The 22,611-nt window shown below is 52.3% G+C and overlaps 3 protein-coding genes across 7 annotated transcripts in view; 2 read left to right on the top strand and 1 right to left on the bottom strand.

The window, feature by feature from the left end:
* Positions 1 to 4,124, top strand: part of Ezh1 (enhancer of zeste 1 polycomb repressive complex 2 subunit) — a 35,349-nt gene extending 31,225 nt beyond the window's left edge. For both annotated transcript variants that reach the window (NM_007970.3, XM_006532178.4), the window contains exons 17-21: positions 258 to 353; positions 690 to 771; positions 1,433 to 1,513; positions 1,936 to 2,020; positions 2,240 to 4,124. In NM_007970.3, coding sequence (NP_031996.1) covers positions 258 to 353; positions 690 to 771; positions 1,433 to 1,513; positions 1,936 to 2,020; positions 2,240 to 2,300 — 405 coding nt within the window. In that variant the 3' untranslated portion in view covers positions 2,301 to 4,124. The remainder of the gene's footprint in view (positions 1 to 257; positions 354 to 689; positions 772 to 1,432; positions 1,514 to 1,935; positions 2,021 to 2,239) is intronic.
* Positions 4,125 to 4,514: 390 nt separating this feature from the next.
* On the bottom strand, positions 4,515 to 20,622 carry Cntnap1 (contactin associated protein-like 1). Of its 4 annotated transcripts, XM_030246150.1 has the most exons (25): positions 20,530 to 20,622; positions 18,912 to 20,414; positions 17,904 to 18,005; positions 17,623 to 17,816; positions 17,093 to 17,240; positions 16,800 to 17,003; positions 16,240 to 16,424; positions 15,602 to 15,745; positions 14,668 to 14,929; positions 13,858 to 14,007; positions 13,430 to 13,601; positions 12,930 to 13,036; positions 12,687 to 12,806; positions 12,153 to 12,356; positions 11,869 to 12,025; positions 11,657 to 11,784; positions 11,202 to 11,387; positions 10,487 to 10,708; positions 9,953 to 10,192; positions 8,377 to 8,730; positions 8,112 to 8,239; positions 6,883 to 6,976; positions 6,485 to 6,730; positions 6,328 to 6,375; positions 4,519 to 5,872 (listed from the first exon to the last, which is right to left on the bottom strand). In XM_030246150.1, the coding sequence occupies exons 2-25, from the start codon at positions 18,979 to 18,981 to the stop codon at positions 5,580 to 5,582; spliced, it is 4,158 nt and encodes a 1,385-aa protein (XP_030102010.1). In that variant the 5' UTR covers positions 18,982 to 20,414; positions 20,530 to 20,622; the 3' UTR covers positions 4,519 to 5,579. The 4 variants fall into 4 exon arrangements, 3 of the variants coding, with proteins under 3 accessions (XP_006533792.1, XP_030102010.1, NP_058062.2); XM_006533729.4 differs by lacking the exons at positions 18,912 to 20,414; positions 20,530 to 20,622 and adding an exon at positions 18,625 to 18,882 and having other exon boundaries at positions 4,515 to 5,872; NM_016782.2 differs by lacking the exon at positions 20,530 to 20,622 and having other exon boundaries at positions 18,912 to 19,122.
* On the top strand, positions 19,796 to 22,241 carry Ccr10 (chemokine (C-C motif) receptor 10). Its single transcript, NM_007721.4, has 2 exons — positions 19,796 to 19,839; positions 20,561 to 22,241. Exons 1-2 carry the CDS (start codon positions 19,816 to 19,818, stop codon positions 21,623 to 21,625), a joined length of 1,089 nt encoding a protein of 362 aa, NP_031747.2. The 5' UTR covers positions 19,796 to 19,815; the 3' UTR covers positions 21,626 to 22,241.
* Positions 22,242 to 22,611: the final 370 nt, after the last annotated feature.

Raw genomic sequence — 22,611 nt, 5'->3', positions numbered from 1 at the left:
ATTATGATGTATGCCCAGACTCAGCCCCGGAGGTCCACAAGGAAGAGGAAGAAAATATCCTGTTTCCTTTACCATTTCCAGTTTTTGTTCTTACCCCTCAAGAGTGAAATGGTTTGGACCTCTTCTGTTTTCAGGTTCCCCTGACAGTTGGTAGTTCTTTCCACCTGCCCCCGTCCCACACGTGCACATGAAGCACTCACACCCACTCACACCCGCCCACCCGCCCGCCATCTAAGGCTTGCCTCCCTCTCCCCCAGCACCTGCTGCTGGCCCCTTCCGATGTGGCCGGATGGGGCACCTTCATCAAGGAGTCTGTGCAGAAGAATGAATTCATTTCTGAATATTGTGGTGAGGTGAGTGTTCCAGGTTCAGCCCGTGTTCTTACTGGGAAGATACTGACAAGAAGCTCTCTGACTTTCTGTGGGTTAGGCTTCTGTGAATTCATCTCTAAATAACTCAGCCCAGTTTTCATGTGGCCTCTCAGGGGATCCCACAGAACTGTTTGCAATCCTGAAACAAACCACTGTTTGTCAAGTGTTGGTATCTTGCTCTCTCTAGCCTTCACCCTGGTCAGCTTTGGTGGAGAGGGCTAGCAGAGTCTTGCTCTCCTGCACTGCCCCTTCCCAGGTAGGACAGTGTCAGACCTCGAGCAGGCGAGACATCCACTTCTTCCTTGTTTACTCCTCCAGCTCATCTCTCAGGATGAGGCTGATCGTCGAGGGAAGGTCTATGATAAATACATGTCCAGCTTCCTCTTCAACCTCAACAATGGTATGGCATGGCCTTCTGTACCTAGGTGATCATGTGCAAGTCTTCACACTAAGCAGCCTTGGCTATGATCCAGGTTCCAATCAGCACTGACTCGACCGACTCTTAAAGCAGAGTGCTAAGCTGAGCTGGGAAGCCTCCTGGGCTCTGCTTCATTTCTGAGCTGTGTTAGGAATGGGAACATGGGCACTTGCACTTGAGAAGGTACCCTAACCAATAGGTGGGAGGAGATCCAAAATTCAGAGGGAGGACTCCAGGGGATGCTGTCTCATGAGGAGGCAGGCTGCACTTTCACATATTCTGTTACTATTCTGGGCTTCACGTTCCCATTAGATTAAATTGTTTCTGTTACCTCTTAACTGATCCTAAAGTAGAGCTACAGAATGGGGGATTGAAGCTAGGCACATTTCTGATGCCTATAACCCCAGCATTTGACAGGCTAGAACAAGAGAGCTACCACATATTTGAGGCCAGTCTGAGCTACAGGAGATCCTGTCTTCAACAAACAAAAATGGGCACAGTGGTACAGTCCTGAAGTCATAGCACTGGGCATGAGGGTTACAGTAAGTTCTGGGCCATCCTGGACCACAGAGCTAGACCTTGAACCCCCCCAAAGTATAGTTTCCTGGGACACTCATGATTTTCTTTGATTTATGTCATGTAGATTTTGTAGTGGATGCTACCCGGAAAGGAAACAAAATTCGCTTTGCAAACCATTCAGTGAACCCCAACTGTTATGCCAAAGGTGAGTGAGTCTTGAGGAGCCTAGGAAGTGGGAGGGTTGAATGAACTGCTCGTGGCTGTGATTCTTACCTGTCACTCAGCTGCTTTCATGGCTGAGTTACTGTTTTCCAAGGAGACTCTTGATGACTATCTGCCATCATTTTAGGCCTCTCCTTTCATACTCGGCCTTTTCCACTGACTACATTAAAAATGCCTTCCCACAACCATGATTTAAAGGCCACCATTTCCCCAAACTCACTGCTGCAATAGCAGGTCAAAAGCAGAGAGATGAGTGTCTGCCTTCATGACTACATTCGATTCCCATTTGATCCTATTGGGAATTTGGAGAAAACCAGCCCAGAATTCTCGTGAGTGGAGGCTTGCAGTGTGGAGTGCCTAGGAAGGCTTGGACGCTAGCCTAGGTTTGTCCTCTCCTCTCTGCAGTGGTTATGGTGAATGGAGATCACCGCATTGGGATCTTTGCCAAGAGAGCAATTCAGGCTGGCGAAGAGCTCTTCTTTGATTATAGGTGAGGTGGTTGGGAAGGAGGCAGGAGTGACTGTTGGAATTGCTGTGGGACTTAGAGCCGCTAAGGTGGGTGGAAGAGAGGGTCTGTAGTTGCCATTGCTTGCTTCAGAACTAGGAACATTCCAAATGACTGCTGGAGATCGGGTGGAAGGGAAGCAGGAGGGGACCCCATCTTGTCAACCACAGAGTAACCTGGTTCCTCCTCCCTACCCTGGGATAGGTACAGCCAAGCTGATGCCCTCAAGTATGTGGGCATCGAGAGGGAAACGGACGTCTTCTAGCCCTCTGGGCCCCGTGCCAGTGCTGTGGTGGCAGCACTGTCATGGCTTCAGGCACACACCACTGCTGCTCCAGCTCCTGCAATGTCTTCCATGCTGAGAAACCCACCCACCCTGCATAACTAGGCCTCCACTTTATTCCAAGGGGACACACTGCCTCAGGAGAGGGGAAACAGAGGCGGTGAAGACCTGGTCTCCCAGGAGAGTTCAGATGTAAGAAGCTGCGCTCCCATGCCAGGAGGAGGAGATGGTGGGTGTGGGATAATGCCAGGGCTTGAGTTTTCCTCAGCTGCCAAGCCGGGGACCCTCAGGAACCAACCAGTGCTACCATTTTAGCTTTCTCGATCAAGAGTTCCATGTCACTGACTGTGCTCAGGGTTAAAGGTGAGCCTGGCAAGCATTGCAGACAGAACTCAAAGGGAGACATGTCTCCATGCCATCAAAGCAGGAATTTAAGGATACAGGAAGGAAAACTTAAGTTCTTTCATCCTGTGAACATAGAGCCAGCTAGACCCTTGGGAAAAGCCTACCCTATAGGTTACAGGGGTGGCAGGGTGGTTTTCAGGCTCCCAGGACATGTGCCAGTGACCCACTCCTTCCAAAGTTCTGGCTCAGTGGCAACATGCCTAAGCTGCGGCTATGCCTGGTTGGGAGTGAGTACTCGGGGTCAGTGAAGCTGCAGCTGTCCCTACCCTCCATTCCTCAGCGGCTTGTCCATGGAGCAGCTTGCTGCTTTCTTCAGGGTAGCTGGGCCTAATCTAGGCTAGAGGAAGATGTTGCTGGTCTGGTTTACTCCCTGTCTGTAGTACCTGCTGTTGGTTGTGTTTGTGGGTGTGTGGGGTGCCATTGCACATTTAGGAGTGTGTCACAGTGCAGGGTAGACTGCCAGGCAGACCACCATTCTCTGGGATTCATAGAGAACAAAGCACTTTAACTCTCTTTTAGAAGGTTTATAGATTGGAGTGGAGTTTGAGCCAAGTCTCTGCCCGAATCCCACTTCTGAAGGAGGAAGAGGAGAGTGGAAGATCCTGCAGTTTAATATCATTTTCTGAGAGGCAGGAGGAGCTGACTTGACACAAAAACAAAAACTAGTCAGCATAGCTACCTTGTGTCTGGTGTGCTGAGAATAGGGGCTTGTGCTGGAAGGGGCGTGGGTGGATACAGACTGCCCTAGAGTGTTAGAATGGGGCACAAGCTCCTTGCTTCCTGAAGAACCAGAGCTCCTGTGGCCCTTGCTAACCATTCCCTTCTCCCACACTGCCTCTTAGAGATTTGCATGGGACGTGCATGCTTGTGCACATACTCCTTCACTACACTGGCAGGTCCGTGTGTGCCTCACACTCAGCACACTCTACAGCTCCTCTCCCCACACCCAGTTCTGAAACTGACATCTGCTGGGGGGTTATGTCTATTGTGTGTATCAGGGATACCCTCCAGCCTAACGATAGGCTCTGAATTACTCAGTCTCTGGGAAACCAGAGACTGGTGGAGGAGGGGCTGGTCATGAGGAATGCTTTAAAACATGTCGGTTCTAGACTGAGCTCAGCCTTCCCTCAGCAGGCATCACTGGCAGCCCCTCCCTCCGCAGTTCAGGCCAATAATACTCATGCGCTCCAGCCGCCCACTCTTGGTTCCTGCTGTCCTCTATTTTTAATGACGGGTTTCACCCCTCCTCTCCACTTCTGCCCCACGTCACGTGGTAGATAAAGTGAGGTGCTGTGGACTGGTGGGGAACTGGCGTACCTGCGGCTTAATTGCCAGTAAATTTCTTGCACTTTAAAGTCCTGTGGCTTGTGACCTCTTATCTAATAAAGTGTTAAGACTCCATTTTGGCAAGTTGTGTCCTCCGTGCTTGGGCTGGAAGCATAAAAGGTGGTGGCATGGGGGCAGGTTGGGTAGAAGCTTTAGCGCTCTGACCCCCACCATCCTCTGGGAGCGGGGTGGGAGGTGAAGCCCCCGGGAGGTGGAATAGCTTTTAGTTTTTGGAGAACTGTGTAGCCCTGGCTGCCCTGGAAGTCAGCTCTGTAGACCAGGCTGGCCTTGAACTCAGAGATCTGCCTGCCTTTTGCCTACTGAATGCTGGGGTTAAAGTTGTGTGCCACCACTGCCTGGCTTATACGCATAGGTTTTGAGGACTAGAAATTTCCAAGCTCTCAGAATAGTTCCCTTAAGACTTCATTAGTTCCTTGGCCAGGATGTCAGCTACCACGCACAGACGGGGCTCTGCCACGCTGCTTTATTGAACCTGCTCAGTTGAGGGCACAGCAGGCTCTGCCCTGCACTAGAGTGGAGGCCCAGCACGTGGGTGAGTGGCTGGCAGGACTCATGAGACATCAAACACAGAAGGAGCTCGCTACAAACTGGGCATAGCACAGGACAGCCCACTGAGTTCTTTTATATATAAACAGATAATTAAAAAATTAGAGTAATATATAGTTCTCTGGAGAGAGACTCTGCAACAAGAAATATATATAAAGAATATGACCTCCTGGGTAAACGCAGCAGCATTTCTGAGCAGAGGGGGGAGGGCTCCTCATGCATTGGAGAGGGCCAGGCCTGCGCACAGGCACCAAGGCTATTGCATATTTTGAAAAGGGGTGGAAGAGTAGAGGGCTGGCTAGGCAGGGCATCTGCATTATCTTTTCTACTCAGGCAGGCTTTTTATGGCTTTGGCTGAAGCAAGTGAAGCAGTGGAGGTACTAAAGTGCTAAACTGAGGCAGGCCTCTTGTCTCTGTAAGAACAAAAAGGGTTGAGTGAGGTGGGGGTGGGGGTGGTGAAGTTCTTCCCTCAGCCCCAGCTGAGAGGAAGCAGATGGAAGACAGCCGGTCAGCAGGGCAGGAGGAGGAGGGGAGGCTCCAGGGTGTGTTTTAGCAGCCTCTCGATCCCCCACATCTGTCCCTGCTGATAGTGTACACAGGAAGGGAGGCAGTTCATCTCCCCTGCCCTTCGTTGTTAATCCTTGCCAGCAGCTGGGACAGAGATGGCAGGAAAGGCCTGTCTCAGCATCATGGGCTTTCTCCTGTAGGGCAGGCAAACAGTCTGGAGCTGGGGGCGGGTGGGGGGGGGGGTAGAGGGATGAGCAGGGCATTGGTTTAGGCAGTGAGGCTCGGCCACTCCCTTTGGTCCCATCTGTAGCTCTGCGCACCAAACTTGGCAAGAGGGGAATCCTCCTGGTGAACAGAGCCTGCTTAGAAGAGCCAAATGTCCCTGGCAAGGGAGGGGGAAGGCAGGAGCTGAGGGGACTTAGAGGAGTTGGCCTTGGTCCCTGAAGCCCTTGTGACTCATTCAGACCTGGACTCCTCCAAGATCTGGGGGAGGTTCTGGTCTCTGGGGCCTGGGCCAGAGGCTGGGGCTGGGGCTGGGGCTGGGGCTGGGGTTGGAAGCTGTGTGGGAGCTGGAGTAGGGGCAGGGGCCTGGGCAGGGCCTGAGGGAGGGAGGGGAGCTTTGCCGCCAGGATGGGAATCGTGGGTGGCCTTGGGCTCGTTGGTGTGGTAGGAGCCCTTGTATCGATGATTTTGCAGATAGAACAGCACCAGCATTCCCACAAGCCCCAGCAGCAGGAAGGCCACCAAAACTGAATGGAAGAAAAAGAACAGCTTAGGGAAGGCCTTCGGGGTACACACATACACGCTCGGCCAAAGCATCATGTTCACCCGGGTATAGCAAACATAACTGTGTCAGGCATGGCTCTGTCTAGAATGTCTGAGTTCTTGGCTTATCCACTGTCCACTTTACCCTTTCCCTATCTCTGATGGCTTCTCCAATTTCTTATTTCTCTAGATGTTACTACATTTCTATTTTTCCTCATCCTGTAACTGGGGCTGCATTTTAATATTTCATCTCAATTAAAAATTTATAGCTGCCTAGTCCTCCCCCAGCTAAATACTGATGTCAGCATAACCTGTCCCTGCCGCCTTCTTGCCATCTCACAGCTAATGCCTCCCCCCACCCCACTTCTGAGGACAGGAGCCAGGGAGGATGCTAGCGAGGTGGTCTTAGGAAGTCGGGTTCATGGTCGGTGCTACTTACAACCTAAGAGTATGGCAATCCATCCGTCGTCATGGTAGTATGGGAAATCTAAAGAGGAGGAAAGGCTGATTAAGAGCCGCTGCCTCTGTATTCAGAGCCATTTCCCATCACTGTTACCCCACCCCACCCCCATCTTCACTTGTGTCTAGGGATTCACCTGGAGGCAGGTACCAGGGATCAAGTTCTGGTGGCACCTCAGAGACAAGGCGTGGCATAGCTCCACAGTTAGATTCTGACAGTTCTCCTTGAACCCGCATGGCCTCCGCCAGCTCAGCAGTCATGGGCCGAGGGGTTCGGAAATGGGTCTTGAGAGGAGCCACATTGTTGAACCGGACACCAGACAGGCAGCCTGAGAAACCTGGGGTGTTGTACCGCTGAATCTCTGGGTCAATGACTCCTGTCTCTGAGGGAGAGGCGGCCAAGAAAGAGGTATCAGGGTTCACCCAGAGAAGCCTTGCCCCTCTTCCATTCCCCTCCCACTACCCTCGCTGCTCTTTCTGCTTCCCCACTCTCTGCTTGCTCCTCTCCCCAGATCCATCCTCACAAGCAGCTTACCCATCACACGCCCTAGATACAAGGCCTTGGGTGAGTCCAGCTGGCTGTCCACCAGGAGAGAGAACTTCTGTTCTGTCAGCGGGAAGTAGTCCACCTAGGGTAGAAGTGAGGGAGGGAGGGAGGAAAACCCTGGATGGACACAGCCAAGACCAAGGAAGGGATTCACTCTGCCCAAACTAGCCTTGCTCAAAAACGAACAAACCCCTGGGCCCAGAGCTAGGATTTGACACCTGACTCAATCTGGTTTTGACCCTTGGCTTTGCAGTTTGCTGGTAGGTTGACTTTCATTTCTGGTTTGATTTGGTGGGGGTGGGGGTGGGGTTGGGGGAGGGCAGGGTCTCTCTACATAGCCCTGGCTGTCGTGGAATTCAGTGTAGACCAGGCTGGCCTCAGAGTCAGAGGTCCATGTCTCCCTCTGCCTCCCAAGGCTTAGGATTAAAGGCTTGAGCTACTGTACCCAACTACACTTTATTTCTTATGGGGAGTGCCACAGTTTGTCTGGAGTTCAGGTAACAACGTGACTGTCATTTCTCCCCTTTTCCAATGTGATCGAGGGATAAAACTCTGTCATCAGGCTCTCCCCACTGAGTATCTCACCAGCACCCCCTTTTCATACAGGGTTTCATGTAGCTCAGGCTGGCCTCAGACTTGCCATGTAGTCAAGGATGATCTTAAACTTCTGTTCCTCCTGCCCCAGCCTCCCACATACTGAGATGACATGTCTGTGCAGTGCTGGGGATGGGACCCAGGGCTTCATGCCTAGTAGACAAGCCCTGTGTCGACTAAGCTACGTCAGCATCCCCTACGAGACTGACTGCGGAAGACACTTTACCTTCTGCTTACCAGCCTGTTTACTGGTTTGTAAAGTGAAGCTCAAAGTAATTTCTTGTTTGTTTGTTTGTTTGTTTTCGAGACAGGGTTTCTCTGTGTAGCCCTGGCTGTCCTAGAACTCACTCTGTAGACCAGGCTGGCCTCGAACTCAGAAATCCGCCTGCCTCTGCCTCCCGAGTGCTGGGATTAAAGGCATGCACCACCACTGCCCGGCCTCAGTGTAATTTCTAGCCACACCTACTTCACAGAGCTGATGTGAGGGTCATGAGAGGTGATACATGTGAAAATCCCTCGTATACTGAGCTGTGTTTCAGATATGTAATCATTAGACGTTTTCTTGGTGCCATAGCCAGGGTGGTGAGGCTATGACTTAACTGGCCCATCCCTTCCACCTGTACCTGGATAAAGAGGTTTCGGTAGACCCGGGTGATGTTGACACTATGGGGCTGACCATCAGTCACTGGCCGGGTGGTTAGCTGGTACACATAGGGACTGGTGCCCAACTGATACCGAAGCTGTAGGGTCCCTGTGGGGTGGGAGGAGGGACATGGGCTCTTGTCTCGGCTTCCACAGTCCCTCATCGTCTAAAGGACTGGATCTTTGCATTAGTCAATCTCTGTGGGAGCCTGGGCACCTGCAGGGAGAGAGCCGAGGAGCACTTACCGTCTTCCTTGATGAGCACAGCCATGTAGTCACGTACAAAGGAGCTGACATAGAGCAGGACGGCAGGAGCAGAGTTGGTGCTGAAGCTGAAGGAGACCTCCTCTCCAGTAACATTGTAGACAGGCCCCCTATACCCGGGCACTGGCCGGCCGGGCCTCGGGTACTCGGGCAGTCGGTACCCAGGGCCGTGGTATCCAGGCACGTAACCAGGAGTGTCGTAGCCTGGAACATAGCCAGGCTCATAGCCCGGCACTGGCCGGCTCAGCATGTGTGAGAACTCCCGGGCTGCAGAGCGCAGTGCTGACTGGAGGTTATAGCGCATCCATGTGCCGGTCTCAAAGAATCCACCAATATCTGAAGCAGAGATAACTTCTCAGTCACAAGTTCAAAGGGTTTTTATGTCACCGACCCACGCACACATCTGTATCTGCCACTATTTGCTCTTTTTCCCCACTTCAATTTTGGGGACACTGTCTTTGTAGCTCAAATTTACAGCCAGCCTGAAAAGTGCTCGCATTACAGGCCCACACCAACTCATCTAGCACTAAGTAATAATAATAATGGTATAAGAAACTTGAAAGGTCGTCTGGTCTTATCCCTGCATTTACAGGTGAGGACACTGAACCCTAAAGATGGGTCGTAACTTCCCCCAAGAATGTGGTGTATGTGGATGGCCGAGATGAGAATTAAGATACCCTGACTCCATCCAATTATGTGTTGTTATTCCTACTTCCTGTGTCTCCCTAAATTACCAGACTCCACCCACAGTAACCTACTTGGGCCAGCCTTAAGAAAATAGAGTCTGGATATGTTGAATTTCAAGCTTCATCCCCAACCCAGAGTCAGCTTGTAGATGTGTTTTAGGAATTCAGTGATAGTCAGACAGGAAATGGCCAGGGGAGAAATGTATTGTGAAGCCAAAGTCACTACCAGAGCTAGGACACTTGTTCAGCTGATAAAGTGCTTGCTGTACCAGTGTGAGGCCACGAATTCAATCCTTAGCACCCACACACAGGTTAGTTGTGATGGCACACAGTTGGAATCCCACGCTGGGGAGGCCAAGGCAAGAGGATCTCTGTGGCTCACTGTCCAGCTAGCCTACATAATTACTGAGTTCCAGGTCCCAGTGAGAGACCTGTCTGAAAACACAAGGTGGATGCACCTGAGAAACAACACCTGAGGTTGACCCCTGACCTTCGTACACACGTGCATGCACCTCCATACATACATGCACATACATCTGCGTGTACACAAAGTAGATGTGCATGGGGTCTGGGAGCATATAGTCTGTGTGACCTTGACAACAGTGGGAAAAAGGGAGTTATTTGACTAATGTTGGGGCTCTTGTGTCAGCTAGCTCTACTGTCCCTCTGTTTTTCATTATGACTTTGGAGTTACCCAGCATATTCTGGTGGCCTGATTGCCCCGTTTACGAACTCAGAAGTCTACTGACAATTCTAGTTTTCCGTGACTGCTGACTTGTAATCTCCCCTCTAAACTCCCATTATGCCCTAAGGCTCCTTGTCACCCCCACCTCCCCACGCCCGTCCCGTCCCTAGTAACTAGCAGCACTGACCGTGATTGCAGTATGGCCCATCAAAAGCTGTGAGGTCACAGTCACATGTGTAGTAGCTGTATCGCTCCACACAGCGTCCTCCGTGGAAACAGGGGAACCGGGGGTGGGTGCAGTGGCCGGTGCAGTTGGGGAAGGTGCCCTCAGAGGCATTGGCACGGCCCTCCAAGTTCAGAGTCACTCCATTCAAACGCATGGCCCTCAAGCAGCCCACAAAAGGGCGCCTCTTAAGCTCTGCAGATCCTGGTCAGGAGTAAGTAGAGAGGCTGAGGCTGGGGGTGTAGGTCAAAGGTAGAACATCCCAAGAGCTCCCCTAAAATGACTATAGAGCCAGAGACAGGACTCAGTATTGTGAGCGAGAAGGGAGCCCAGGAGGGGCTAGGAGGATGGACTAGGATATGAGGGAGCGAAGGAGATACATGGCCCCTTGGCTCACATGGGCATAGAGGATTAGAACATGGGCTTCCTGGAAAAATGGCCCATGAGAGTGTGGGAATGTCATGGAGGCTTTCTCCCTCCTCCTGGGTTCCTGCTTACCCACATAGAGGGGTTGGTCATACACCAGCCAGATGTAGGTCTGCAGGGGCATGGGCCTTAGCACCCAGGGCCGGTGATCCACTCGCAGCCGGGCCTGCTTCACGTTGATTTCAGCTCGGACCAAATGCCACTCATCATCGTTAAACTCAAAGTCATCCGAGTGCACTGTCAGGTTCTCATCCCCATTGCCAATATCAAAGGCAAAGACCACATCCCGGGATGCTGCACAGCATGACAGTAGTTAAGGGGGTAAAGGGGGACTCGGATCCCCCAGATCCCTCACAGTATTCTTGCCCAATACAATCTCCTCACCTGATGGGGGTCCCCCTATGGCCCTCCACTTTGTTCACAGCCTAAGACAAAATCTACAAAAGGCTTAAAACCACAATATGTCAATCTGTTCCCCTGTGTTACAGATTCCTTGCAATCAATTTGCCAGTTTAAATGCCCAGGCTAGAAGCACAGCTAATTAGAGATGGTTGAGACCTCAAGAACCTAGCTCCTTTTTCACAAGTAAAGGGGTAAAGGGCCCACAGGGGCGGAGCATGTGTCCAAGGGTCTCTGGCCACACAGCCAGACACCAAGACAATAAGTCTAGGACCAGAGTGATCTCCAATCTTCTCCCTGCCACCTCTCAGAAGGGTGAGCGCCCTGCTCCCTAACGTAGCCCCCTCAGCCATCTCTACCCACATTCCTCCTAGCCCTGCCCACTTACTGTTGAGCTCCACTCTCACGTAAGGTCGGCGCCACCGGCAGAAAGGACCCCCCATGTTCTCTAGGAAGACACCCGAGGGAGCCGAGGTCCTGAAGTAGAATGAGACATCGAGGCTGTGGTTGGCTCGGATCGGAGGGAAACGCAGTGCAGCTCCAGTGTGGAAGGAGATGGTGTTCCAGGAATTGCCTGCAAAAACAGGGTGAGGAAGGCCTTGTCAAGGGAGCTGGGGGGTGGAGGAGCAAGGAGCCTCAGTGGGCAGGAGGAAGGGAGGGTAGAGCAGGGAGAGCTTGGGAGACTCTTTGAAGAGAGATTAAGATGTGGGTGAATAAGGTGCAGAGGTACAAGGAAAGCAGGGAACAGGTCACAGCAGGAGCATCTGGCCACGTGGCTTAGAGATTCCCAGTGGAGCAGGGAAACAGTACTGGACAGGCACACCAAAGGAGTCTGCCACTCACGGTCACCATAGCAGCGCAGAGGCCTCAGGAAGAACTGAGCTTCAGAATTTGAGCGGTTTGTATCACCTACCACTACCTGAGTGACAGGCAGATGGTCTACAAAGGTCAGGAGCCCCTTGTCTGTTCTCCTGTGGGAATATAGGATTCGGTGACTCTACCGTGCCTCTCAGCTGCCCCTGCAAGTCTCCAAAAGCCGGCCCTCCTGTCCTCACCACTGTGGCTGGTCGGCATCACAATTGCAGTGCAGTGCAGGGTCCACACAGCTCTGGTCCAGCCCACAGGCACAGCGCTGGATCCCAGGCTGGGAGCCTCCCCAGTAGAAATGCTGTTCCTCATTGCGGCCAATCCAAAAGCTGTAGGGGTAGCCTCCTGGGGAAGACACCAAGCAGCTTCCAGTCCCTGCCTCTTCATCAGCCTCTGAGTTCCTCATACCTGGGTTCAAGCAGCCCTGACTTTACCCCCACCCAAGACTCTTCTCCCTGTCACCAGCATCAACCTGCAGTGTTGAGCAGCCGGGAATTGTAGCAGGAAAACTCGATCCACTGCTCACAGTGTTGGGAAGCATTGGCCAGAGCGCTGACTTCCTCCCAGGAGGCATTCCAGTATTGGATGGCCCCCAGAAAGGGCCGGTCCATGCTGGAACCAGTCACTCGAGTGGTCCACAGCCTGTCATGCCGCACAACTGTCCACGCTCGGTTCTCTGAAAGAGAAGGGACAGAGCTTTGGCTGGACATGAACATTCTGTCTCCCTCCTTACCAACCTAGCTAGAGCCTATAAAAGTGGCTAAGCACTTCCCTTCAGTCCAGCCTTGGGCCCTCCACACCAGAGGATGGAGATGAGGCTGCTGGAATGACCAGAAATGGGAAGTTAGCTGTAAGGCTACACTACACATTTTTAGATGTCCCTTTTCCACACCATCCTTTACCCCCCACTATGGTTTGCTCTTGACCCCTCCTACAGCTTCTCTGACCCCCACATCTCATATGTTGCCTAGTCAACCCTCTCCCTCGCCCATCAAAAGTCACTTACCTCGGATGTCACAATACACCACAAACGGCTTCAGGGGTCCACTGCCATCAGGATCAATGGTGTAGTTTCCAGAATATTTCCCACTGAGCCGATAGGCCTCACAGGACTCCTTGTACAATGCTAGTGGGGGCGGCAAGACAATTGTGAAGCTAGAAGGCTAGAAGAATGGCCATCCCTACCACCTCTAGAAAGCTTCCTGATCCCCAACAACCTTCCCCTCACTCCCTATACCATTTGGCTTACGTTCGTGGCAGGTAACTCCCTTGTAGCCGGTAAGTTCGCAGTAGCAGATGAAGTCATCCCAAGACTGGTAGCATCGTCCGTCATGCTCACACATGTTAGGGCTGCATCTGTGGAAGGGGTCAAGCACCAAGGGAAGGAAGCTTGGGACTAGCTTCCCAAAGGACCAGGACCCCGGCTCACTTCCCACCTAACTGACTACGTACAACCCCAGACACGGACACTAGGTAGTCTACAGGGATCAAGTGCGGTCCTCTTCGTGCCAAAAGAAAGGAAAGTACACAGACCCTGCCAAACAAAAACCTTAGGACTGAATAGAAATTTTCTTTCAATCCTGGGTACCTGCAACTTTACAGAAAGAAATAGGAAAGAGGTGAAGGAAGACTGTGTGTGTGTGTGTGTGTGTAGGTGGGGGCATGGACATCAGGAGAAGGGAGATTACTTTAAAAAGAAAAATGGAAGTGAGGTCACTTGCTAGGCAACTAGGGGTCACTTCTAGATACCTGTCTGTGATGCCACATGTGTCAAAGAGGACCTCAGCAAAATAACCGAGCTTCCGAAACTCTACCAGAGTGAGGTTGACCAGTTGACCGTCCACCTTGAGCAGCTCCATGCAGCCATGGAATGCTGTCTGGTTGGAGTGGCAGCCCCATCGACTGGCTGGTTTGGGACAACCTGGAGCAACCACACCTGTAAGGTCCTTCCCAGGAGAGCTCCCAGATGCCCCGCCCCCACTGGGGAAATGCCAAGAAAGAGCCATACATAAGTAAAAAGATGCAAGAATCAAAGTGCAAATAATGGCAAGGACCTACAGCCCAAGGTCCCAGAGGTGAAAGGAGGATTGGTCTCTCCAATACTCTCTATGTGGCCCCATCAGAAGTGAAATAGGACCTTCCCACCCAGAGACAGGACAAAGTTGCTCCTCACTTACCACCAAAGAAGTATGAAGTCCCTGTGCGGATCAGCAGTGGGTATGAAACCCTGACCTCTGCCCCTTCCACATCATCAATACTGATGACTGCATGGTTTTCCTGTGCCACAAAGTTCACCTCGTGCCAGAAGCCATCATTCAGGCGGTACCCTGAATGAGAAAGGAGGATGGGCTAAGTGGGTAGAGCCAGTAACCAGAATATGAGAAGATTGGTTTGTTTTTCCCCCCCATCCCCACCCGTCTTTTTAAAAAAAAAAAAATTTTTTTTTTGGAACTGTGTGCATGAGTGCAGTACCCTGGGAAGCCAGAAGGAGGCGCTGGATCCTCATGGAATCACAGGGGGCGTGGAGAGCAGTTTAGTAGCTAATGGTACTGTTCTTGCACAGCACAGCCCCTTGCTGTGCTTTTGAGACAAGGTCTCACTGTATTCCAGCCTGGCCTAGAACTCACTATGTAGTCCTGACTGGCCTCAAACTTGTGGTTTTCCTGTCCTGTCCTCTCAGATGTTGGGATTATGGGCGTAAATTATCACAAGCCACCAGAGAAAAGATGGACTCGAGTGGGGAAGCAGCAGCCTCACTCTGTAATCCCAACAGCAGTCTAATATACCCCATTATTACACTTCACTCCCTTCGTAGTGGCACCTCTGTCGGCTCCCTTCACTATCCGCAGCCCTAGACATTGATATAGTGTGCAAAGCTGGTTATAACTGGCAAGCATCTTCAGGACCCCCAGAAGCGGAACACACCTGTTCCTTCCAGATCCCCCCCCCTTTTCCAGCCTGCTTCTGCCTCCCCTTGGGCCCCTCACCAGCAGCAAACTGAAGCTTCTTGCGGCCAGTCTGCGCGATGGATACATTCACTTGCCCTTCGCTAAGCATCAGCTCCACATGACCCAGCCCGTCCCCCAAGTGGGAGAAAAGGAGCAGCCCTGTGAGGTCCCAGGTGCGGAAACGAAAAGAGACGGCTAAGCGTCCTCGGCGTGGAAAGCCAGGCACTTGGACGAAGTTGTGAGGGCCTCCGAAGTTGATGGGGTGTGGAACGGGATCCAAGCAACGGAAAGCCACATTACCCTAAAAAAAAAAAAAAAGAATGGATGGATGCATCAGGACTCGCCATCAATATTCTCACTCCCTAAGAATTCCAACTGTGGTCCTTCCATTCCCTGTGCAAATATGCCCATGTTTGTGGAAGAGACTCAAACAAGCCTGCTTTCAGACCTCCGACCCCCCCACCCCGTGTTTGCTTTTTGTTGCTAATCCCAATGTCCATAAAGCAAAAGCAAAAGCAAAAAAAAAAAAAAAAAAAAAAAAAAAAAAAAAAAAAAATCCCTCTCAGAGTGCTAAGAGCAGTATCATATAGCACAAGCCTAATTTAGCCCAAAGGCTGTGGAGCATACACACAAGTTTCTGAGTCGACCAAAGAGGAAAGCTTATCAAAAGACTTCGAGTGACAGACAGTTCAGTGACTACCCTGTCACTTCGGAGTCACATGCTCCTAGTAAACTGTTCTCAGCCTCTGCACCTCATTTTCCTCGAGGTCTATGAACTGGACCCATTCACAGCTTAACAACGGGGTGAACGGTACTTAGGTCTCTGAGTTCGTGGTACTCCCCCCCCCCCCCCATCTGAGAATCTGGCCTTCAGAGTGAGTCTCATTCCCAACAAGACCTCTTTCCTCTCTGCTTCTTGGCTTTCCAAGTGGCTTTAGTGTCCCTGTCCTCCCAGATCTCCCTGCCCACTGGCCTCAAAGGTGATCCGCGAATGGCGCATCACTGCCATTTCTGCAATGTTGATCCGGTTGTAGATCACGTTTTCTATGCAGCCACGGAAGTTATGGCGGTAGGCCAGGTTCTTACGGGCTGCGCCCACTAGACCCCCGATGAATATCTGTAGGAAGCAGATGAAGAGACATTTCCATGGGCTTAGGGGAACACCTGCCTTTGCTGTGCGCATGCGCAGTAAGTACCCTTTCCTCCGACAGGCACTAGGCCTGGCTTCAGAAAGTCTTGGAACACATTTCCCCAGGACGAGTGCTAATAAAGCTTGCGTTCAGGTTTAAGCCTTAAACATCAGCACTAGTTGGCTGTAGGCCTTCAGCAGGTCAAATTGTCTGTCTTAGACACTTAAAATGAAGATGGAGACATGGTCTTTATCAACCGTACAGAATTGTGGGAGGAGACTAGGGAACAATTTTCTACTCCCCCCCCCCCGTACCCCAAATCTGAATTTCTAGACCCATCTTAGGAGATCTCCAGTGAGGACCAGAACAATGACAATAAGAACTGACTCTCTGGCACGTGTGGTAGGATAGGGAGTGGATCCCTCCCCACACACATTTATCCTTTGTCACATCCCCAAAATGGTGCCCCGCCCTTGGTCACCTCATTTTCAAGATTCAGCCTTTCAAAGTCGCCGTTGAGCACAAAGTGATGGGCGTAACCATCCAGGGTGAAATTTGCATCTCGGCCATATCGATCCACCCGCACATAGTGCCAGCTTAGGTCGTTAAGAACGCCACCAAGGCTCACCGTGGTGTGACCAGGTCTTGGCTGGATGGGACTGCTGCCTGAGGGCAATGCGGGACAGGGTGAGGACTCTAGCAGGCCCTAGCTCCCATGCCAGCAGCAACTCTCAACACAGAGTAGAGGCTACCCAGGACCCAGTCAAAGCCTGGAGCGGAGAGGAGGCCGCTGCTTGCATCTCATTACACGAGTGTTATGAAAGACAAATGAGATAGAAAAAAGCATTTTGTGTGTCTGCATGTGTTTATGATGCCATGTTCAAGGTTACCACATGGTTGCTAAACCGAAGCCAGTTCTCCTGACTCCACGCCCCCTGCTTTGCTAGCCCCAAGCGCTACGAAAGGATAGTTTCGGTTCAGACAGTTAATGGGAAAGAGCAACCTGAGTCAGGGCACCCCCTGTGGGGTTCTGAAGCTCACCCAGGCTCATGTGCAGCAGCAGGTGCGCCCCTTGCAGTTCAAGCGTCACATAATCCCCCTGGGAGCCCTCGGTGTGCAGCAACAGCCCATCCTTCTCCTCTGTCTTGAAACTAAAAGCGAACACGTCCCAAAGACTTTGGCTGGCGCCTCGCTGGAAGCGGTATGAGATGGCATCGTCGCCGTCAAAATACAGGATGCTGGATGCTGTGTAAAGGACCGTGGGTGGGCAGGGGACCAGGAAGATGGTCCCTCTCAGGATCCTCACCTCCACCCCCTGGCCTCCACAGCCTTACTGTAGGGACAACCATAGATGCCCAGCCTCAGGCCAATCTTGCCGCGTGGGTTCCAGGCCAGTGGCACGATGCGGATGTAGCGAGCCGTAAAGTGGTAGTGAAGGTCATGGCGGACCACTGCCGAGTCATTGACATTCCCGAAGAAGGTCTGTGGGGATTTGGAACAGTAGTAACCATGTCCCCACCCTTAGCTTCTCTGGCAGCAATGCCCCCAACCTTGACTGGGGCAGAAACAGGCGTTTACTCCATCCCCATGTCTCCATGATTACACACAGGACTAGTTTTCCTGGTCTAGACTATCCAATTATCTCTTCAAAGTGAAAGTCTAATGTCACTGAACTCAGGAAGCTCTCTCCTAGGTTTTACCCTAAAGTACGTTAATCCTTATGATTGGTGGAAAAACAGTCCGAGCTGACTAAATTCCAAGAGTAGAGTCCCCTCCCCTCCCCTTCCCTTCAGGCTAGTGCCCAGCCCAGGGCCCAGAGCTGGGGAAGGCTCCCCAAGTATGTGTGCCTGGGCACTGAGAGTACCGCATTGTGCCCTTTTTGGTAGAATGGTGTCCAGCTGTCCACACGGTCCCCGTAGAGCAGCATGTAACGTGTGACCCAATCCCAAGAATTAAAAGCTCCCTGTGTGGCCACAGCCCGGATCCGATGCTTCTTCATTAAGTCGATCTGCAGCCAGGGATTCGGGTCCCCAATCCGGGGCGACCATCCACTGATGCCTACAGAAGGGGCAAGGGCTTTTACCACCCACTACCCTCTCTCAGCTCTCTGGAGTCCTCCTCCCCTCCTTGGTTGGGTAAGCTCACCATGTAGCCGGGCAAAGCGGGCTGTGGTAAAGAGTCCATAGTAGGAAGAAGCGCCCAGAGACCGTGCATACAGAGGCCCCACCAGCTCCTCATTGCAACCGTCTGGAGTGGGGGGTGGGGCGAGGAAATGAGCTTGTTAGTGTGACCCCCCTCTTCCAAAGGCTGTGCCCACTTAGTAGTTAAAGCACCTCTTCACTGCCCCCCTGTGGCTGACTCAGCCCTACCTCAAAGCTGTGCACTCAACCTGGGCTTCCGCGGGAGCTTACCTTCCCCTCTTAGGGTAACGCTATGCCTCCATCTATAGGTGTAAAGCCAGATTCTTGCTAGCCCAGTGCCTGCCCTGGCTCAGTACCCCCTTAAATATAGTCCCCAAACTTCAGCGTATTTAAAACCTAAATGGGTCTCAGAACATGAAATTAACCCCAGCTTTACCATCACTTCCGATCATCAGCACCCCTGTCACTGAAACATGCACCAATCCCCAAATCAGACTTTACTCCCAATCTACCCCTCCCCGCTTCTTCCCACCCCCAATCCCACTCTTAGCGTCATCCTTGGCCTTAGTCAGGGTCAATAACTCCTATTTGAATTCGAGCCATAAAACCCAGCCTCAACCACAAACCCTACCTAGTTCCTGGGTCAGCTCCCAATTCTAGCCCCAGCCCCTTAGGGAAAAGCCTCAACTCTAGCCTGGGTCACCAGTACCACACTTAGAGCCAACCTTAACCTCAAACCTAGGCACCGGCTCCCGCTTGGATTAACAGCTCCAAATCCCCTGGGCTGACTGGTTCCTCAGATCAGAGATCAGCACCAGACAGCAGTGGTGCGCGCTCAGCAGCCTCAAAGCTGCATTGCGGAGCGCTGGGGAGAGGTAGGAAAAAGACGGGAGCGAGCTGGCGCGTACAGGGAAGGACCGGCGACCACCCAGCCGCAATGCGGTGTAGGACTCGCCCTACAAGCTCCAGATTCCTGCACCAAATCCCACCTGCCTCTGAGACCAGCACTCACAGTAGCCCCAGCCCCAAGCTCCAGAGACCACCGTGGCGAGCAGGATGCTGAAGAGCCGGAGACTCATCATGCGGAGCTGACCAACGCTGGGTGTCAGCCTTGTTGCGCCGCTAGGGCTCCCGTTCTGGCTCAGGCCCCCAGCTTTTCTCCTGGGTTCACGGCTGACCAAAGCTTTTTTCCGTCCTTATCCACCCTTCCCTCTCTCCTACCCCCAATCTCTCTCTCTCTCTCTCTCTCTCTCTCTCTCTCTCTCTCTCTCTCTCTCTCTCTCTCTCTCTCCTTCTCTCCCTCCCTCTCCCTCCCTCTCTCTGCCCCCTTCCCCCAGCCTTTCTCCTGGCACGCACGTTTTTTCCTGGACCCCGCGCAAGCGCATGCCTCAGCCCTATTACGAAAGGGCGGGGTAGACAACCTGCCGTTGGGAAATACCCCCAATTAACCCAAGGCTGACAAGGACTGGGGCTACAGGGTGGTAAAAAAGAGAAGTCAGAGGAGGCGAGGTGAGCCTAGCATTTTCATGAAAAGGAAAAAGCTTTGAAGAAGGACACCTAGAGATGGAATGAAGGGCAAATTTAAAATCTAAAAAAAAAATAAATAAAATAAATAAAAATAAAAATGTTTTCTGAAGGTGAATCGTGCTCCTGGCTCAGTGCTGGACACCTTTGTAACTGTCAACTCCGTGCTTTCATCTTACTGTACTTTACACAGCGAAGGCTCAGAGGAAAACAAAACTTGTGCAAGACCATGCAAGCATTCCTTTTCCTTTGACTAGATAGAAATCGGGCAAGGTGGGATGGAAACGTGAACCCTCCTCCTTGGCCCTCCTCCCCACCCCTTCCTTCCTGCCCCCGCTAGTTATTTAACTTTAGCCTCTGTGGCTGTACCTCAGAAACCCTTGTAGCCAGAGATGGGGACCAAGCCCACAGAGCAGGTGGGAGTCGGGGCAGGGAGGGGGAGAAGGGTTGCAGAGAGGGTGGGGAAGGGGAAAGGGATGGGGTTCCCTGCCTGACAGCAGGCCTCTGTCATCTAGCACCTGTGAGGAGCCTACAAATCCTACCTAAGACCCCTTTGGTGTGAATGTTTTCAATACATCTGTGCTCTAACAGTAGGGTGGGGAGGAGAGAAGGGAAAGGAAACAGAAGCCCCTTTAGCCTAAGCTTGAAGTCTAGGGTCCAGGGCTGAAGCAAAGCCCTGCATCTGACTTACTTTCCAGGAGAGGGCACTGCAAAGCGAACAGAAGCGCTGAGATTTATTAATAATACAAATGCTTGCTCTAGGGCGAGTTAGATGTTTCTGTTGTCTATTATCTTGCACGGTTTCAACAGTGCTCACTGCTAGCTTGCCAGGTGGGCTGAACGGGGCTTTTCTACACCGGGTAAAACACATTTAGGAAGTGGCGTCCAGAAAAAGCCGGTGGCTGCTCAAGGTCATCCAGGAAGCTGGAAGCAGAGTTAGAGAGACTGCAAGCGAAGCTTAACTGCCTGTTCAGGGCACACTAGCAAGAATCTGGAGAGAGAGAGAGAGAGAGAGAGAGAGAGAGAGAGAGAGAGAGAGAGTCATCTGGTATTGAGGCTTTGAATGAGGCACCTATGTGAGATGGAAGGGTGTGGGAATGTCTTACACGGTCCCTCTTCTCATTTTGATGCCACCAGGTCTCCTGGGGACTTTACTCCGGGTACGATGAGGAGGCCTATTCGGTTGGGCCGCTGCCAGAGCTCTGTTACAAGGCTGATGTCCAGGCTTTCAGTCGGGCCTTCCAACCCAGTGTCTCCCTGATGGTGGCTGTACTGGGTCTGGCTGGCAATGGCCTAGTCTTGGCCACCCATCTGGCAGCCAGACGAACTACCCGATCTCCCACCTCCGTTCACCTGCTCCAGTTGGCCCTGGCTGACCTTTTATTGGCCCTGACTTTGCCTTTTGCTGCAGCAGGGGCTCTTCAGGGCTGGAATCTAGGAAGTACCACCTGCCGTGCCATCTCAGGCCTCTACTCGGCCTCTTTCCACGCTGGCTTCCTCTTCCTAGCCTGTATCAGCGCCGACCGCTATGTGGCCATCGCACGAGCTCTCCCAGCCGGGCAGCGGCCCTCAACGCCTAGCCGAGCGCACTTGGTTTCAGTCTTCGTGTGGCTGTTGTCGCTGTTTCTGGCTCTACCTGCGCTCCTTTTCAGCCGGGACGGGCCACGTGAAGGCCAACGACGCTGTCGGCTCATTTTTCCCGAAAGCCTCACGCAGACTGTGAAAGGGGCAAGCGCAGTGGCGCAGGTGGTCCTCGGCTTCGCGCTCCCTCTGGGCGTCATGGCAGCCTGTTATGCGCTCCTGGGCCGCACGCTTCTGGCCGCCAGGGGGCCAGAGCGGCGGCGTGCACTGCGCGTCGTGGTGGCTTTGGTGGTGGCCTTCGTGGTGCTGCAGTTGCCCTACAGCCTTGCCCTGCTGCTGGATACAGCCGATCTACTGGCAGCCCGCGAGCGGAGCTGCTCCTCCAGCAAGCGCAAGGATCTAGCTTTGCTGGTCACCGGCGGCTTGACCCTGGTCCGTTGCAGCCTCAATCCGGTGCTTTATGCCTTTTTGGGCCTGCGTTTCCGCCGGGACCTGCGGAGGCTGCTCCAGGGCGGAGGATGCAGCCCGAAGCCCAACCCTCGTGGCCGCTGCCCCCGTCGACTCCGCCTTTCTTCCTGCTCTGCTCCTACTGAGACCCACAGTCTCTCTTGGGACAACTAGGGCTACAATTCCAGAGAAGGGGGAGGGCTAAAGAAACAATCCCAGGGAGGGTAATAGAAAGGGGAGTAAGTAGGGGGACGTTGAGAAAGACTTCAGGATCTAAAGAGATTGCCTCTGCGCTTAATTAAATTGATTCTGTGCAAATGAGATGCAACCCAACTACTGTTACTATTTTTGAATTACCAGCTTTGGTTGCAGCAAGGCCAAGACAGTGGGTTACACCCCACGCCCCTGCTTGCGTCTCAGTGGGAGGTGTGAAGGGACAGGGGTTGCTGAGTCGGCTAAAGCTTTGAGTACTGACACGCCCTATGCTTCACTCGGTCTCTGCCAACCGAGGTGAGGTGGGAAAGCTGCCAGGTGAGGAGGGGCGGGGTTTCTCCTCGGGAGTCAGTGTAAGAAAGGGCTTTCTAATAACCCTATCGCTATCCAGTAGTGGCTGCTTTAGCAAGTACCTAGATCCCAGCGTGTGAAATGTATGGGGTGATGCTGTCCCCAGCTGTACGTGCGTGGGTCTGGTAGAGGCTGGAGGCAAGAGATTCTAGTTTGGGGTAGGTTTTTGGATCCCTTCTAAAGTCCTGCTGTGCAAAGAAAAACGCTAATTAAAAAGTTGAGTCTGATGGTGTGTGGACTGGATACCTGTAGCCCCAGCCACTCCAGAGGTTGAGACAGGAAGATCAATAATAATAACAATATCCTGCCTAAGAAGAAATAGAAAAATGTCAAGGTGGACTTTTCTACCTAGGATATATATATATATATATATATATATATATATATATATATATATGAATGAGGGGGATTGCAATTTGCAAATTTTCCGAGAGGTGTTACTGGGCCTGAGCTCAGAGTGTGGGGCGCTTGCCCACTCTGATTATTTCCCCTCGGGGATCAAGCCAAAGGAAATGAGCATAGCTTGCCAGGAAAGGGGAGGTTAGATATCAGACAGAACTCTCCAGCAGGCAAGTGTCTAGGATCTTGAAGAGGAA

This window comes from Mus musculus, chromosome 11, assembly GCF_000001635.26.
Source record: "Mus musculus strain C57BL/6J chromosome 11, GRCm38.p6 C57BL/6J".
Classification (NCBI taxonomy): domain Eukaryota; kingdom Metazoa; phylum Chordata; class Mammalia; order Rodentia; family Muridae; genus Mus; species Mus musculus.
This window is presented reverse-complemented; position numbering and strand designations above follow the sequence as displayed.